General features: G+C 45.3%; 1 protein-coding gene across 3 annotated transcripts in view; it reads left to right on the forward strand.

Annotated features, from left to right (window-relative positions):
* The first annotated feature begins 672 nt into the window (after positions 1–672).
* Positions 673–15720, forward strand: part of Itga8 (integrin subunit alpha 8) — a 182653-nt gene continuing 167605 nt past the window's right edge. Inside the window, exons 1-2 of one of the 3 annotated variants that reach the window (XM_060372339.1) lie at positions 673–1050; positions 1678–1811. In XM_060372339.1, coding sequence (XP_060228322.1) covers positions 845–1050; positions 1678–1811 — 340 coding nt within the window. In that variant the 5' untranslated portion in view covers positions 673–844. The remainder of the gene's footprint in view (positions 1051–1677; positions 1812–15720) is intronic. The other 2 variants (XM_021657791.2, XM_060372338.1) reach the window with 2 other exon arrangements.

A 15720-nucleotide genomic window follows, 5' to 3' on the forward strand; every position in this document is an offset into this window, starting at 1 on the left:
TGTCTATGTTCTGGAAACAAAGCCACATCTATACCACATTTCTCTTCTCCTCTTTTCACCTTCAAGTTCCTCAAAAGATCAACAGTTAATGCACGTGGGGTAGAGTTTCTGTTGTTTCCAACACTCACACCCAAACCCTGCTTTCTTAAACTGCGACTTTGCCGTTCTTCATCATTTGCTTTACTACCAAGTCATACAATGTGCCTGAAATGCCTTTGAGAAAGTCTGGAGAAAATCTACAGGATTTCTTTATTAGTATGTCAGCACAATAGGAGAAAAAGAGGGTTGTTACATTTCAGTTTCAAATCCCAGTCATAGAGGAAGAAACTCATTGATCCTAAAAATCTCTCAAGGGTAGAGGTGACACACCTCTTTTCTAGAGGTGGGATACACTTTGGCATGCTTCCATCCGAGCCTCCAAGTTGTGAGAAACTAGTAAATTCTCGTCCCGTGTGGAACACCGCTTCCCCAAAACAAATGGCTGGAGGTGACACCCGTGAGATTTAGATGGTCCCTAAGATCTTAACTGCTGTAGAAATCCAGCAGGCACAACAGAAGTCCAGCTGTCCTGGACCGCCAGCTCCGGCCCGCAGCCTGGGGACCCGCCACTAGAGGGCGCCGAGAGCGCGCCCGCCCCAGCCCGCCACCGAGAGGGTCAAGCACGGGATCCGCTGCTGCAAGCCCAGAGCAGACGGGTCGGCGGGCCGCACAGGACGCGAGGACTGTCACCGTGGACGCGCCGAGCTCACCGACCCGGGACGCCGGCCTCTGGGGAGCATCCGGCCTTTTCTTCCGGGCTCCACGGTTCCCCATCCCGGGTGAGCAGCGTTTGGGCCGTACTGCGATGTCTGTGGGAGTCCACAGCCGTCCCCCCGGGAGCCGGGCTCCTCCTTTCGCGCGTCTCTGCTGCGTCTCGGCCGCGCTGGGGATGCTGTGGTCCCCCGCATCGCTGGCGTTCAACCTGGACGTGGACAGGCTCACGGTGTACACTGGCCCCGAGGGCAGCTATTTCGGCTACTCGCTGGATTTCTACATCCCTGATGCGCGCACGTAAGTCGCTGGGTTGGTTTGGTAGCGCGCTCCAGTCCCGTCCCTGTCCCTCAGTGGTCCCCGCAGCCAGGAGGAAAGGGTGTCTGAGATTCCAGCCAATTGCCCCCTCGGGGTCGGATTCTGCTCTCTGCCTAACACCAGTCTCTTTCTTTCCTGGCTTATGCTAGATCTATGTGCCCCGGGACCCTGGAATTGGAGATACTCCACTTGTGTATAAGTCCGGATTCAGAGACAGGAGCATCATACAAAGAGGAGAGTGGGACCGGACAGACTCGTGCCGGTGTAAAAATAAGGACCACGACAGAGTGTTCCTACCGAGCTTGAGCTTGTGGCAACTAAGGGCAGGGTGCAAGCGCCTTAGGGTGCAGGCAGTCTGGATCTGTCCTTGCCTTCTCCACCACTGTCACCACCCACCTCCCCCTAGACACTCAGAGCCATTAGCAGCCTCTTCCAAAATCAGGTTTCTGATGCTCACAGGCTTGCAAGGAGGGCATAAAGTTCGGCAGTCTTCCCACAGTAAGGGTGTTTGCGCCCACCACCCCGCAGCAGTTCGGTGGGCGCGCTTCCACAGGCTGAGCGCCCAGGTTTATGATCCCTCAGGAGTGACTCTCTCCAACCGTTTTGCAGAGCCAGTGTCTTGGTGGGGGCGCCCAAGGCCAACACCAGTCAACCGGACATCATAGAAGGGGGAGCCGTCTACTACTGTCCGTGGCCCCTAGAGAGGTCTGCGCAGTGCAAGCAGATACCGTTTGACACCACCAGTAAGTGACGATGTTCGGCACTGTTAAAAAGAACCCGAGCCGAACCCCTTCCCCCTAAACCCATCCCTGGTGGCTGCTTTGCTTTCTCTTTCCCCTCCTAAAGTAAGTCTGAGTGTTTCGGTGCATCTGGCAACTTCTGTTCCCCTACTGCTCAGAGGTGAGCGCTAGGGGGAGTGGGTGCTTGGAAGGGCTAGGACATTGCAACCTATGGGACATACACCTTTTTTTTTTTAACTTTTATTAATTACGCTTTATTCACTTTGTATCCTCCCATAAGCCCCTCCCTCCTCCCCTCCCGATCCCACCCTCCCACCCTCTTCTTCATGTATGTCCCTCTCCAAGTCCACTGATAGGGGAGGTCCTCCTCTCCTTCCTTCTGATCTTAGTCTATCAGATCACATCAGGAGTGGCTGCATTGTCATCTTCTGTGGCCTGGTAAGGTTGCTCCCCCCTCAGGGGGAGGTGATCAAAGAGCAGGCCAGTCAGTTCATGTCAGAGACAGTTCCTCTTCCCGTTACTATGTAATCCACTTGGACACTGAACTGCCATGGGCTACATCTGTGCAGGGGTTCTAGGTTATCTCCATGCATAGTCCTTGGTTGGAGTATGAGTCTCTGAGAAGACCCCTGTGTTCAAATTTTCTGGTTCTGTTGCTCTCCTTGTGGAGTTCCTGTCCTCTCCAGATCTTACTTATTTCCCATTTCTTACATAAGATTCCATTCACTCTGCCCAACAGTTGGCCATAAGTCTCAGCATCTGCAGGGCAGAGCCTTTCAGAGGCCCTCTGTGGCAGGTTCCTAGCTTGTTTCCTGTTTTCTTCTTCTTCTGATGTCCATCCTCTTTGCCTTTCAGGATGGGGATTGAGCATTTTAGTCAGGGTCCTCTCTCTTGATTAGTTTCTTTAGATGTACAGATTTTAGTAGGTTTATCCTATATTATATATCTGTATGAGTGAGTATATACCATGTGTGTCTTTCTGCTTCTGGGACAGCTCACTCAGGATGATCCTTTCCAGGTCCCACCATTTAGACACATACCTTTTTAATCCTAGCACTTAATTGGCAGATGCTGGCTGTTCTCTGTGAGTTCAAGGTCAGCCAGGGAGCCTTAAAACCTTCCCTGGGCTGTAGAGAGAATTGGGTTGTTCCTCACATGCAGAACTGGAAAAAGGCTCACTTGGGAGCTTTTGCAGTTCTCAACTTCCCAAGTCCAGAGTGAAGACTTCCGCTACAGTAGATCCAAACTGAATCTGGGGTGCTCGCCATTCTAATTCCTAACAGAAAAAAAAAAATCTTTCAAAATATTGGACATGGGATGCAAAATACTACAGGCAAGAGTGTGGATGGATTACATTCATTTCCAAAATCCCTAGACAGATGTTTCTTATTTAATTAAAGGGAAAATGCATTTTAAACAATTCAGTCTGGTTATGTTTCGTCTGCTGCTTACCCCCCCTCCTTTGGGTCCTAAGAAAATAATTTAAAAGTAGTGTTTTGAAAACATTATCACTCAGTGTTTTAGCTTGTACCGCCCAAATGTTAGCATTCAAATGATAGATATTATATGAGAATAAATTTCTCTTTTCAGACGAGATCGGGCACGTTCAGGGTGGTATGGCCGTAGACAAAATTTCTCTTTTCAAAGATGCAAATATGTCAGATCAAACGACAGAGTGTGATGGGCAGTGGTTTAAAACACCTTGTCCAAGGCATAGCCTTTTAATGACGTCATTCTTGCTTTCCTGTGGTCTTGTGGTTATCTAGATGCACAGATATTGTGCATCTAGAATTTATGTAAATGTCCATTTTCACAGAATTTTGATGAAATTGGTTAGGTGGTATATACTCATGACTTTAATCTGTATCATTTATGTTGAGAAGGAAAATAATTCTGGTACTATGAATATGGATATCATTTTAAAGAAAAAAAATTATACAGTCCTTACCTTGAATCATGACCCAATTAGAAAATGTTTTGTGAAATAATTTTGTAAATTATATTTCCGTGCCCATCTATGGTCACAATATCTTATTTGTCATCTCATTAAATAATTCAGTCATTTAATGCCAGATTTGTATGCCTTTACTTATTGCACTCAAGTTTAGCAACTGGAAATTTTAAATCTTTTGTCAACAGAACAATGAAGTTTTTAGCTCCTTACTGATCTCTAGTTTACGAGAAACTTCTGGGGCTGGAAAGATGGCTGGGTGGGTGAACGTGCCTGCTGTACAACATGAGGACTGGAGTTTGAACCACAGCACCATACCACAGCTGGTCGGGCTGGGATGTGCCTAGGACCTCAACACTTGGGTGGGTGGTGCACAGGAGGGTTTAAGGTGCTTTCTAGTCAGCTGACCTTAGCTGAAACACTGTGAGCTCCAGGTTGCCTCACCTCAAACAATAAGGCAGAGAGTGATGGGAGAAGATATATCCTCAAACTCTGTCTTCTACATACGCTACTTGGGCAAGTACATCTGCCCACACATGTGCACACATGCATATGTCATGCACACAGGCACACACAAAGACTTCATCTAAGATTTGATTATATAAGCATGAAATCAATGCCATTTTAATTATCTGAGCCCAAGTTGCTTTTTTCAGGCTTATTTTTATTTATCTCTGTGTGCATCTGCTTGTGTATGCTCCATGGGTATGGCTGCCGATGGAGGCAAGAAGAAGGTATTGGATTACCTGAAGCTGGAGTCGTGTGGGCTGTGAGTCAAATGCTGTGGGTGCTGGGATCTGAACTCACTTCCTCTGGAAGAAGAGCTAACGACTCAGCCAACTCTCCAGCTACCAATCTATGTTTTTAAAAGGTAATTTAAATCTGGACCTTGAAACATAAAGATGGAAATCATTGTACTCTTTGAATTTACAGTCAAGAAAGAAAGCATTTAGTTGTTGAAATGATTGATTTTTTTTCACTAAGTAGCTGTGTCTAATCATACAAATGAATTTATTAACTTTCTAGTACATTCTATAATACATGAAATCAGGATGTAGTTACCACTTTCTTTTCATTTGCTTAAAGAAGAACTGATGTCTGCCTAGACAAGTTATACCTGACTATCTTCGTAAGAGCTAATCTCAGTTGATGGTTCAATAGATAAAAGCCACAGAATCTAGGCAGCAAACTGACTTTTAAATTCTCCAGCCAAAACTTTCCATGTTAAATTACAGTAGTTAACATTTTCCAACATTTGCTCTGAAACAATTGTTTGGGGCTTTGTGTTCACTTTTCTTTAGCAAACTAATGCTGAAAGCTTGTGTTTGGATTTCCAGAATGGCCCACAAGAATGCACTTATCCCATATTGTGGCTGTACTTATATTTGCAACAGGACAGAAGGGGACAAGCTAGGGCAATTTTGGCAATTACCCAAGTAGGAAAATACTATCAAGAAAAGACCTTTGTTACTTGGAGAATGGTAAAGGGGTACCTGGCCTCTTGGTACCGTTCTGAAGAACATAGCAGGGTGTGCCAGCACTCAGGCATTGGGGTTATGTTTTATAAATGTATGCAGGATTTCAGCTTTGGTGTGTGTGTGTGTGTGTGTGTGTGTGTGTGTGTATGTGTGTATGTGTGTATGCGCGCTCGCGAATGGGAGCAGGTGTTTGTGTATGTCTGTAGACCAGAAACTGACTCTTGAGTATCTTCTTCAATCTCTTGCCACCTTAATATATTTGAGTTAATGTCTTCATTGGACCCTGAGCCCCCAAATTTGACTCTTCTCCCTGACAGGGAGCCTCAGGGATCCTCCTCTTTCTGTCTTCACAGTGCTGGGAGTGCTCTTGTGTGCCTGAGGGTCTAACTCACACCTGAGTACTTCTGCAGCCAGCACTCTATTGACCAAGCTATCTCCTCAGCTCCAAGACGGTTATTAAATTCTCAAAAGCACCGAGACAGGAAAGGCTGCAGAGTTTGAGAGAAATGAAGGGTTCAGGCAGAAATTAATGCTTCAGTGAGCTATGAAAGAGAGACTTCTCACTGAAAAAGAAGATAGAAGTCTCTGGGAAAGAAAAAAAAAATCCCCGTGTCAGCCAAGAGGGGGTACTGTGAGTCCAGAAACAGTTTTTTTTTTTCCTATGTGAAGTATTGGGGAGAAATGAGTGGGGAGCCAGAAGCCCAGGCTCAAGCATGTGTTCCTGAGTAGGTGCTGATACGCCATACATAATCTGTCCAGTTACTCTATCCACGTGACCAGGTAGAGAAGAACTGGCGGTAGCTGTGATTTGATGCAAAGCTCTGAAAGCAAACATGGGACCTAAGAGCCCACAGAGCTGCCTTCTACTTGAACATCGACATTGTGAGCAAAGGAGAGTGTGAGAATCCAGGCTGAAAGGTGGCAACAGGCGTCCCTGACTCCTGGTGTCACGGTCAGCGTTGTAGAAACGTGAGCCTGGCTGATCACTACTGCAGAGCAACCCTTCTTTGCTCATGTTCGTTATTCCTAACCTCTTACATGAAACAACCACATAATATTCATTTTGTGAATCTAGACTCATATCCCAAAGTTATGGCAGAGACCACATGATGGCACAGCAGCAGACGCAGGCTGCTTTTGGGGAGGATGCGGGTCTTCTCAGAGTCAGAGATCAGGATCTCTAGTGGGTCCATGGAGCCCGAGAAGCACTGTGCCCCCCCCCCCTTAACTCCATCTCACCCTCACCTGCCCACCACAGTTGGATCTGTGAATCCCAGTGTAAATGTTGTCTTCCTCTGAGAGGCCAAACAGCTAAGAAACAATTTTGACAAAGCTCTTGGAGAAAGCAGAGGTTGTTTTGATGGAAATTATGGGTTGCAGTGGCCCTGGTTTGTTTAAGTTCCCACTGAATCTTTTCTTAGGGTCCCTAATGAGTTTTCCTGGGGAGAGGAAGACAATGCCTTTTCTTTAGAAAATGGGACTGTGGCTTAGGGACACAAGCAAGCAAGGAGGCATCCTCGGAGCTGTGTGTAAAGTGTCAGGCGCGCATGTGTGCTGTGTTGCCAGTGGTCCTCTGTAACACTACCCACCAGCCTTGTCTTTCACGCTGTTTGCTTTTCTTGCTACATCTCAAGGCAAGATACCAAGAAAATCTGATTTTGTTTCACCTTATCCCAGCCCTGGGATGTGTAACATTTAATGTTTTGCTGGTGTAACCCATTAAGTAGCTCGTCATATCATTTCGTCTCAGAACCTACCTTAGCTTAAGACCAACTTCCCCCTTAAAAAAGTTACCTGCTAACTTAATTCTTTTTGTTAACTGATCATGATTTTATTTTTAACCTTATCAATCAACTTGGATTTTATTTTTTTTCACTATATCATGCGATAAATACAAAACTAGAGGAAGTTTCCAATAGCCCAGGACTTCAAACGCATGAATGCCATCAAATTCTGGTCCTTTCAAGTCCAGAAAGAGAGGGTTTTAAAGGAAGCATATGGCGATGGGGGAGGTGCAAAGAGCAGATAATTTCCCTGCTCTGTACAAAATCAAGTTCCAAAGAATCGCCTCACTCTTCCCCCCTCGGTTACCCTCATACTTCAATGGGAAAAATTCCTCCTGTTTGCTGAATCGATTTCTTTCACTTTTGCCTGTGAACTCACCCCTGTCACACAGAGCTTAAAACCTCCCATCTGTCACGTGCATATGAAGATCCAAGGCTCAGTTCTCCTTTTCCCGCCCCTTTCCAAGGCAATGTGTGGATGTCATAACGACGGGTAGAATAGGATCCTTCCGGTAAAGGATGGGATGTATAAAATAGAGATTTTCAGTTATGAAAGGGTAAATGGTCGACCACTGTAACCAGCACCATGCAGGAAAAATCTGACGGTTTTTGATTCTCAAGTGGCACGCTTGGAGGAGAAGGCTAACGGCACAGGCTCTTGTATGGTAACAATTGTCTCAGCAGTAGTAAATACAGAGTTAGTCGGCTGGGACCCACGTGAGAGACGGAACCGGAAGAGGTGGGAGGTACCACTGGGGTAAGCCCCGGAGAAAGACTTCTAGAATTTGCCGTAATGTAGTAGCTTTGTGGAAAAGAGAAAACGAAAAGCACGAGATGTTAGGAAATTTGGTCAGGGCCTTTCAGCGTTCCAGAACGGCAAGATTTTGGCCGGGGTTTGGATTGGAAAATGAAACCCCTTGTTTTGTGGGACCCGTTTTCTTCCATGTTGCTGGAGCCCATAAAATAAGCATCACTCAGCATCTGTGTGGCTGTGGGCCCCCGACTGGCTGGTTTTGTGATAGTGCCGGTTTCCTTGCAGAGGTGAGAAATATGTTGGCGACAGAGCCTTGCTTCTCCAGCCGCCCCCTCCCTCCACTCCCGTATAGGTTGGGTGGGGGACTCATGTTTTGTTCAGGGACAAAGGGAAAGGGAAATATAGGTCAGAGCTGCTAACACAAATGGCAGCAAGAAGAACATGAATGTGAAAGGACTCAGGGAGAGCAGAAAGCTGGTTTCCGGTGAAGAAGACGGAGGAGGGGCTGGGGTGATGACCTCCTTTGAAGGGTCCACAAGGGCGCCAAGGGTGCTGGTGCAGACAGGGCCCTCCGGCTGCGTGCAAGGGTGAGGTCAGAATGCCGACAACTCCTGCACGGGCAACGCAGTGAGTCCAGTTACAGCGGGGACAAGTGAGTGAGATGAGACTCAGCTTTCAAACGGAAAGCAGAGGGAGGGTGGTGATAGAACTGGGCGGTAGAATGCTTGCCTAGCATGTGAAAAGCCCTCAGACCGATGCCGGGCACGGCAAATTGATGACGATAAGGGTGAACTGCATGAGGATGAGGACAGTGGGACGAGGGATATATATCTGATTGGCAGAGAGATTTCTTAACATGGACAAGGCCTTGAGTTTGCGTCCCAACACCAAATAGAGTGAAATTTTGCTACTCACCAATATAGACAGATGAATGTATGTGTGCACGTGGAAGACGATACGTTTATGAATGCGTACGCAGAAATGTCACTAGCCATGTGCCAATCTGACGGACCAACACTTGATCAGGTGACACTGTGTTCCCTGTGAGCAATCCCTGATGGCTACCGCACCCAAATACGCTGGCCTCATAGAGACACCCACCAGCCATTCCTAAAGGAATCCCCATTGGCTCAGACTGCCACACAACCAACAAAACTGGGTCCTGATAGGAGAAGGGAGGAGGCAGTGGACTCCACAGCGCTTAGCAACCAGGGGAGAGGGAGGGAGGAAGCAATTAGAAAGAGGAAGCCCTTGAAACTCTGAGGAGAAATGGGAAACAGATCTGCTCCACGGCTAGCTGAGGAGTAGGAACACGAGGCGCCTGTTGCTTAATCTGCAAAATTCTTTCAAGAAGCTGGAAGTCTGTGTGAGGGAACAGGCTTCCAGGTTCCTGGCAAGAATACTCCAGGCAACAGACGCAGTGTTCTGAAAGAAATACTGAAAATAGTCTTGAAATTATTCTGAAAGAGGAAAACTGCACTTTGACATTCAGGCTGACTGGCTGAGGCGTGCATTTGCAGCAGCCCCGTGGAGAGAGTCCTGCGTTCGCGATGAAGATGAGGAGCATGACCAGCACCGTGTCCAGGTCTGCTCAGGTTTGCTCACCTGATACTGTCTGGTTACACAAACATAGATCTTTGTGGAAGATTCATAAAGCTAACATTGGTTTCATTAGAAGCATCCATTCGTCTTTTATCCAACAAACATGTTTAGTACTTTTAATGAAAATGTCTAATTTTTTCAAAATTCAGTTTCAGCACGTTTACCAAAAACGTGTGTAGCTGCGTACAAGGTGTATCTGCGTAACAAGTCCTGAGCTAGATTAGAAGTGATGGCAGTTGTAGGCCATACTCTAAGGAGATCTGAGATAGGGAAGCAAACTGTGATTCAATTGTGGTTTATATTCAAAACCTCTACCTCTTACGCCGGTTCTGCATCATTATGAAGTGCACATGGACAGATCTCAGATGAATGTCACCAGACAGTCTGGGGGGAGAGGGTGGTGCAGCTCAATCTTAGCCACACAGAAAGGCCGGAACTGGGATCTCTGATGCTAAGTGTAGCACCCCAGAGGTCTGTCAAGATGAGAAACATTTCTAGATCTACAGATATTGCCCAGGTCATCATTCACCCTTCGGATTATTTTTGTAAAGATGAGGAATCCATTACAGAACTGGGGCACTCTTGAAATGCTTGTTGCACATTCCAAAGGGGAGGAGGTGACTGTAAAGGGCCAGTGGGGGCAATTGGGGCAGTCTGGTGGAACTTTCTGCAGCCTGGGGATTGTGGTGCATATTTGACTAAATGTAACTGTCAAAATCCATGAAGGTACACAAGAGTGAATGAATGTTCCTGTAAGTAGCATGACGACAAATGTTTAAACTGTAGAGGGAAAGAAGCCTCCTTAAAGGATACAAGAAAGCTATATATTTAATATGATCAAATTTGGTTCTGTAGCCATTGCTTTGAACACAGGGGCATTAGCATCTTCAGTTTATGGCAGGTTCTGATCTAATGAAATTGGAATATGTAAAAATACCTAGTTTGAGTGATGAGTGCCAGCCTGGCACTCTCCTGAGTGAGACTGAGGCTGTGGGACCATCTTCAACCTTCTTTAGCTTAAGGTTGGCAACAGGAATGTATTTGGGAACAGAGCTGTGGCTGAGCACGCGTTGAGAAGGGACACACTGTTCATTGAGATGTTCTAACCTGCACTTCGGCGGTTTGTGAAATGTGAGGGCGGGGTCCCTCATCCACAGTCACCAAGCTGAGTGCTCACTTCAAGCACAATATCTTACATAGCAAAATGAGTGTGACTCCTGTAAGGCTTTTACTTAGCAGTTTCAGACTCATTTTTCTTTATCTCTGGCATTTGGTACTGTAACCGCTTCTTTATCAGTCTTATCATTGTTTCTAGGACACACTGAGAGCAGATAAAAGGGCACACAGTATTGCTACAGCAATCTTATTCAAGAACCCTATATAACCCACACTAGACCCATCATGCGACCCAGGCCTAGTAAGGGAAACTCTTAATGATCAGGCTGCGGCTCCATTTCAGCTGCTTCCATTGTCACCTCCCAAAACTCAGCCAGATGGCTCCACCATGAGCCAGCCACTTGCTGCACTGCTTAATTAATATCTTCCCACAGCTTCTTTCTCATCACACATGTTTCAGTTCATTTTGGTCTGTTTTGTGGCCTCTTTACTGCCTAGAATAACTTTCAGAAGTGATTTCCTTTCTTTCTTGTTCTTTTTTCCCATTTATTTAATTGTTTTTTGTTTGTTTGTTCAATCACTTTACAACCTGATCCCAGCCCCCTCCCTTCTCTCCTTCCAGTCCCACCCCAAGTCCCTCCCTCCATTCTCCTCTCCTTCTTCTCAGAAAAGGGGAGGCCGCCCAAGGGGTAGCAACTCATCTTGGCAGCTCAAATCACAGCAGGACTAAATGCATTCTCTCCCACTGAGGCCAGACAAGGCAGTCCAGCTAAGGGAATGGGATCCAAAAGCAGGCAACAAAGTCAGAGACAGCCTCTATTCCCATTGCTATGGGACCCACATGAGACCAAGCTGCACATCTGCTACATATGTGTGTGTGTGTGGGGGTGTCTCGGTCCAGCCCATGCAAGCTCTTTGGTTGTTGTCTCAGTCTCTGTGAGGCCCCATGGGCCCAGGTTAGTTTACTCTGTAAGGCTGTCCTTTACCCCTCTGGTTCCCTCTGTCTTTCCTCCCACTCTTCCACAAGAACTCCCCCCCCCCGCCCCTACTCAAGCTTGGCCTATTGTTTGGCTGTGGGTCTTGTCATCTGTTTCCATTAATGGCTGAATAAAGCCCCTCAGAAGACAGTTACACTAGGGTCCTGCAAGCATAGCAGAGTATCATTAATAGTGAAAGAGGTTGGCTCATTCCCATGGGGAAGGTCCCAAGTTGGGATAGTTATTGGTTTACCATTTCCTCAATCTCTGCTCCATCTTTATCTCTGCCTTTCTTGTAGGCAAGACAAATAATTTGGGTCGATTTTATGGTTGGGTTGGTGTCCCTTCCACTGGAAGTCCCACCTGGCTACAGGAGGTGGTGACTTCAGACTCCTTCATCCCAGCTGTTTCCTGGTTTTCCTTCTTATACTTCCCAATAGGATATGTTTAGTTCTAGGATTACCACACATTCTTGTATGGAAGAAAGACAAGAAAAATAACTTCAACAGCCTAAAAATGACAGTCAACTAAGTAAATGCCATGTCAATGTGGTGTAATCATAAAATTGAAGTCTACAAAGAAACATGAAAAAGAAAAACAAACAGAAAGAATCAACATGAATATGAGAAGTTACTTTAGTTTTAATGTTAATTAAAAAAATTAAAAACAGTGTACATAACTTTTGAAGAGTACTGGAAGGAGAGTGCAGTGAATGGCTGTCTGGGTTGTAGAGAGTCTCAATTGGTCCGTGCTTTCCCTGAGAGCATGAGGATCCAAGTTTGGGCTCTAGAACCCATATACTGAGTTCAGCTCAGTGAAATATAGCTGCAATATTAGAGTTCTGGAAGCTGGAGGTCAACACCAGGTCTTCTTGCTCAGGTGTTCCTCCCTCTTTTTTTTGAGACAAGGGCTCTCGCTGGACAGTAACTCATCAAGCCTGCTATGGTGGCTGGCCAGCAAGCCCCAAGTATTCTCCTGTCCCTGTTTCCCCAGTGCTGATATTACAAGCACATACCACCTTGCCTGGCTTTTTAACACACACACACACACACACACACACACACACACACACACACGGGTTAGAACTCAGGTTCTTGTGTCTGATGCCTATGTCATCTCCCCTGCCCTAATATAATATCTTTTGTACTTAAAAATTGCCTTTTATCTCCATCCATATATCTACTTATTACAGCGTCATCTAAGGGGAATAGTAGAGTTTTAAATAGACCTTAGTGGCATCATCCAAAGCAAGCCTTCTAGCCCCTGCTGTGTGGTCCCAAAGAGAGCCTTGGCCTTGCCTCTGTAGTGCGTGCAAGGAAAAGCAGTGGCAAGCGGAGGAGCGGAGGGACAGGTGCGTGTGTATGTGCATGAGCATTTATTTCAGACTGCCTTCTATTACTGCCACAGAACATTAGTTCGTACTGGAGAGACTTTAAGCAACACACATTGATTGCCATACAGCTCTGAAAGTCTGAGTCTAAAATTGCCCTCCCTGAGTTAAAATCAAGTTCTTGGCAGAGCCATGTTTCTTCTGGAAGCTCTTGGGGAAAGCTGTTTCTTTGACTTTCCCAGGCTGTACACTGGCCCATGCTTTGGCTGGTGGCCTTTTCCATTTTTAAAGTCCACACTGTTGGCCACGTGCTTCCGTGTGGCTTCTTTGGTAATGCTTTTTCTCTTTTGCAGAACTGGGCCACATTAATAAGCTAGAGACCCTGCCTGTCTTAAAATCAACTGTCTAGTCTCTGGAGTGTACCTCAGACATAGCTCTCCTTTATTATTATTTACTTCCAGCCTGTGTATAAGTTTCTACACATGTGGAGCCTATTATTTTACCTAACCCAAGAGGTAAATTTCACTGAGGGGGTGATACTTGTGAAAGGGCCTAAGTTAAGTGAGGCCTATTAGAGAGAAGTGTTTTATTTAGAGTGTTGTCTGGGGTTAAAATCTGGGAGTGAATGAATGTGGGCAATAGAGAAAGGGCCTATGCCTAGAGAGAAGGGAGTCAGAGAAAGACTAGAAAATTAGACTAGAGAGACTTTGGAGGGAAGATGGGGCCATAATTCTGAAGCCACATGATTCTGAATGCCCATGGCCTCTGCCTGTGTATATTTATTCACAGATGTGAACACGCACACAATTTTTAAAAAGATATAGATTAAAAAAAAAAAGACGTGTAAAAGTATCTCATGAAGGTTGGTAATTGTGTGTAACCAGCCTTTTAACTATGGTCATTTGAGATACTGTGATGGATGCTCAAAGGTGAAGCAGTTCATAAGATCCATCAAAAACTTCATGGGAAATAGAGTTTCTCAGTAGTCCTTCATAACCTCTGGTTTGTACAGTCTTGCTAGTCCCTCTTCCACAGTGACTCCTAAGCCAACTGGACTCCTTGGTTCCAACAAACAGCATGTGGTGTTGGAAGGAAGATTTGGTGGGCAGTGACCTGGTAGGAGGTGCAAGGGAGTGGATTCTATCAAAACATATTGTATATCTGTCCAAACTTAAGTCCTCAGACTTAAAAATAACATCTCAATGGGTCGCCCCTTGATGCAGTTACCTAAAGAGCCGAGATCTGTAGACATTTTATGTTTTACAAATGCCAATGCACAAAGGACATATCTTCATCTACTGAGGAAACACGGATGTTTTATAGTACATGCACAACGCAGACAAACTAAGTCAACACTGTGCTAATGCAATTTCATGGAATAAGTCGAGCAAAAATATGTAAAGCTAACCAGAACCTTTTAAAGTCTTTCTAAAAGCCTCAGGCCATTTGGATACAGTACTCTTCTCTGAAAACACACTCAAAATCATGCCTTAGCAGGCTTCCATACATTTGTTCTGCCCGGCATGATGCTCCTGTGTGAAGCTAAACATGCTAATGCTTTTTCTAGAACTTGACTTTCCTTTCTTCCTGTTTCCCTTTGGAGAGAGTTGTGGTTTGGAGAGCTTGAGGGATTTTGAAATTTGGCATTGTAATCTCTCATGATTATGATTTCAGAGATCTTAGATTTTAAGCACTATAAATCTTACGGATTTGGATCTTTCATAATTTAAACATTTAATATGATGACATGGGTTGGGATGTGTGTTTCAGGATTGCGACCAATACTAAATTATATGGTACTTTAATAGCCAGGGTTGAGATTTGGGGCTTTATACTAAAAGAAATGCACAACCAATGCGGGAGTTTTGAGTAGGAAGTAAGATTATTTGAATTGTGTTTTTTTAAAGGATAACTTAAGCTTTTGGATGGAGAATAGACTATCCAGAACAGAACAAAATACAAGCCAGAACAGAAGCCAAGGGGATAAGGCAAGGGCCTCTTACCATTTTCCAAAGGAAATAATACAGCCTGAAATGAGTAAGAGCAATGGGGGTGGGGTGAGAGATGAGCGGAACTGGATTTCTTATTTCAGTTAATAGGGTCTCATTCTGGGTGAGTTGAACAGTGTGAAAAAGAAAGAAAATTTGACCTTAGTTCCCAGAGTAAATGGACTGGGAGGCTGGGAACAGTGGAGAGGGAGCATGCCTTGGAGGAAATATCAAGAGTTGAATCCAGATATGTAAAATCTGAGATGCTTATTAGACTTCCAAATGGATGTCAAATGCACTGTTGAATAAACAGAACCAGGCCTTGTGAAAGACTTCTGGGATTTTAATTTTGGAAGCCCCGTGTAGATATTTAAGACAATAGCTTACTTATGGGGCATGTGTGGACCAAGTGTAGAGCAGCACAGGGAGAAAATAGAAAAGAGATGATCTCAAAGTTGAAACTGAGGCCCAGAGCAACCCAACCTTCTAGAAAAGAACTGAGCATAAAGGGGAGTGTGTAAGGTCTAAAGAGTCCTGTTAGGTGAAAGTCAAGATGTCAACAAAAATGTTATGTGGAATGAAAATATTTGCTTTGGTAATTGAAAGTTATGTATGTAGATGAGAGAGAATGTGTCAAAACAGACTGAGAGAACATAAGAGGACAGAGCAAGTGTGCAAAGCTGTAATTGGGACCATGGAGATGTAATGATCAAGGAGCTACCATAGCATGGTTGCAAAATGATTGATGGACATTAACTGGAGGAAATGTAAGGAGACAGTGTTGATGGAAAGAGAGAGTGTTCACATAGCTGGGGATGGCTGGGGTTCTAAAATAAACACAGGGTCTAGCCTGGAGGCTCAAGAAGGGAGGGCTGCGGGTCCTTAGTACTGGTGAAGGGTGGAATAGGAAAACAGCTGTGAGTGGCTGATGG

This window comes from Meriones unguiculatus, chromosome 19, assembly GCF_030254825.1.
Source record: "Meriones unguiculatus strain TT.TT164.6M chromosome 19, Bangor_MerUng_6.1, whole genome shotgun sequence".
NCBI classification, from domain to species: Eukaryota; Metazoa; Chordata; class Mammalia; order Rodentia; family Muridae; genus Meriones; species Meriones unguiculatus.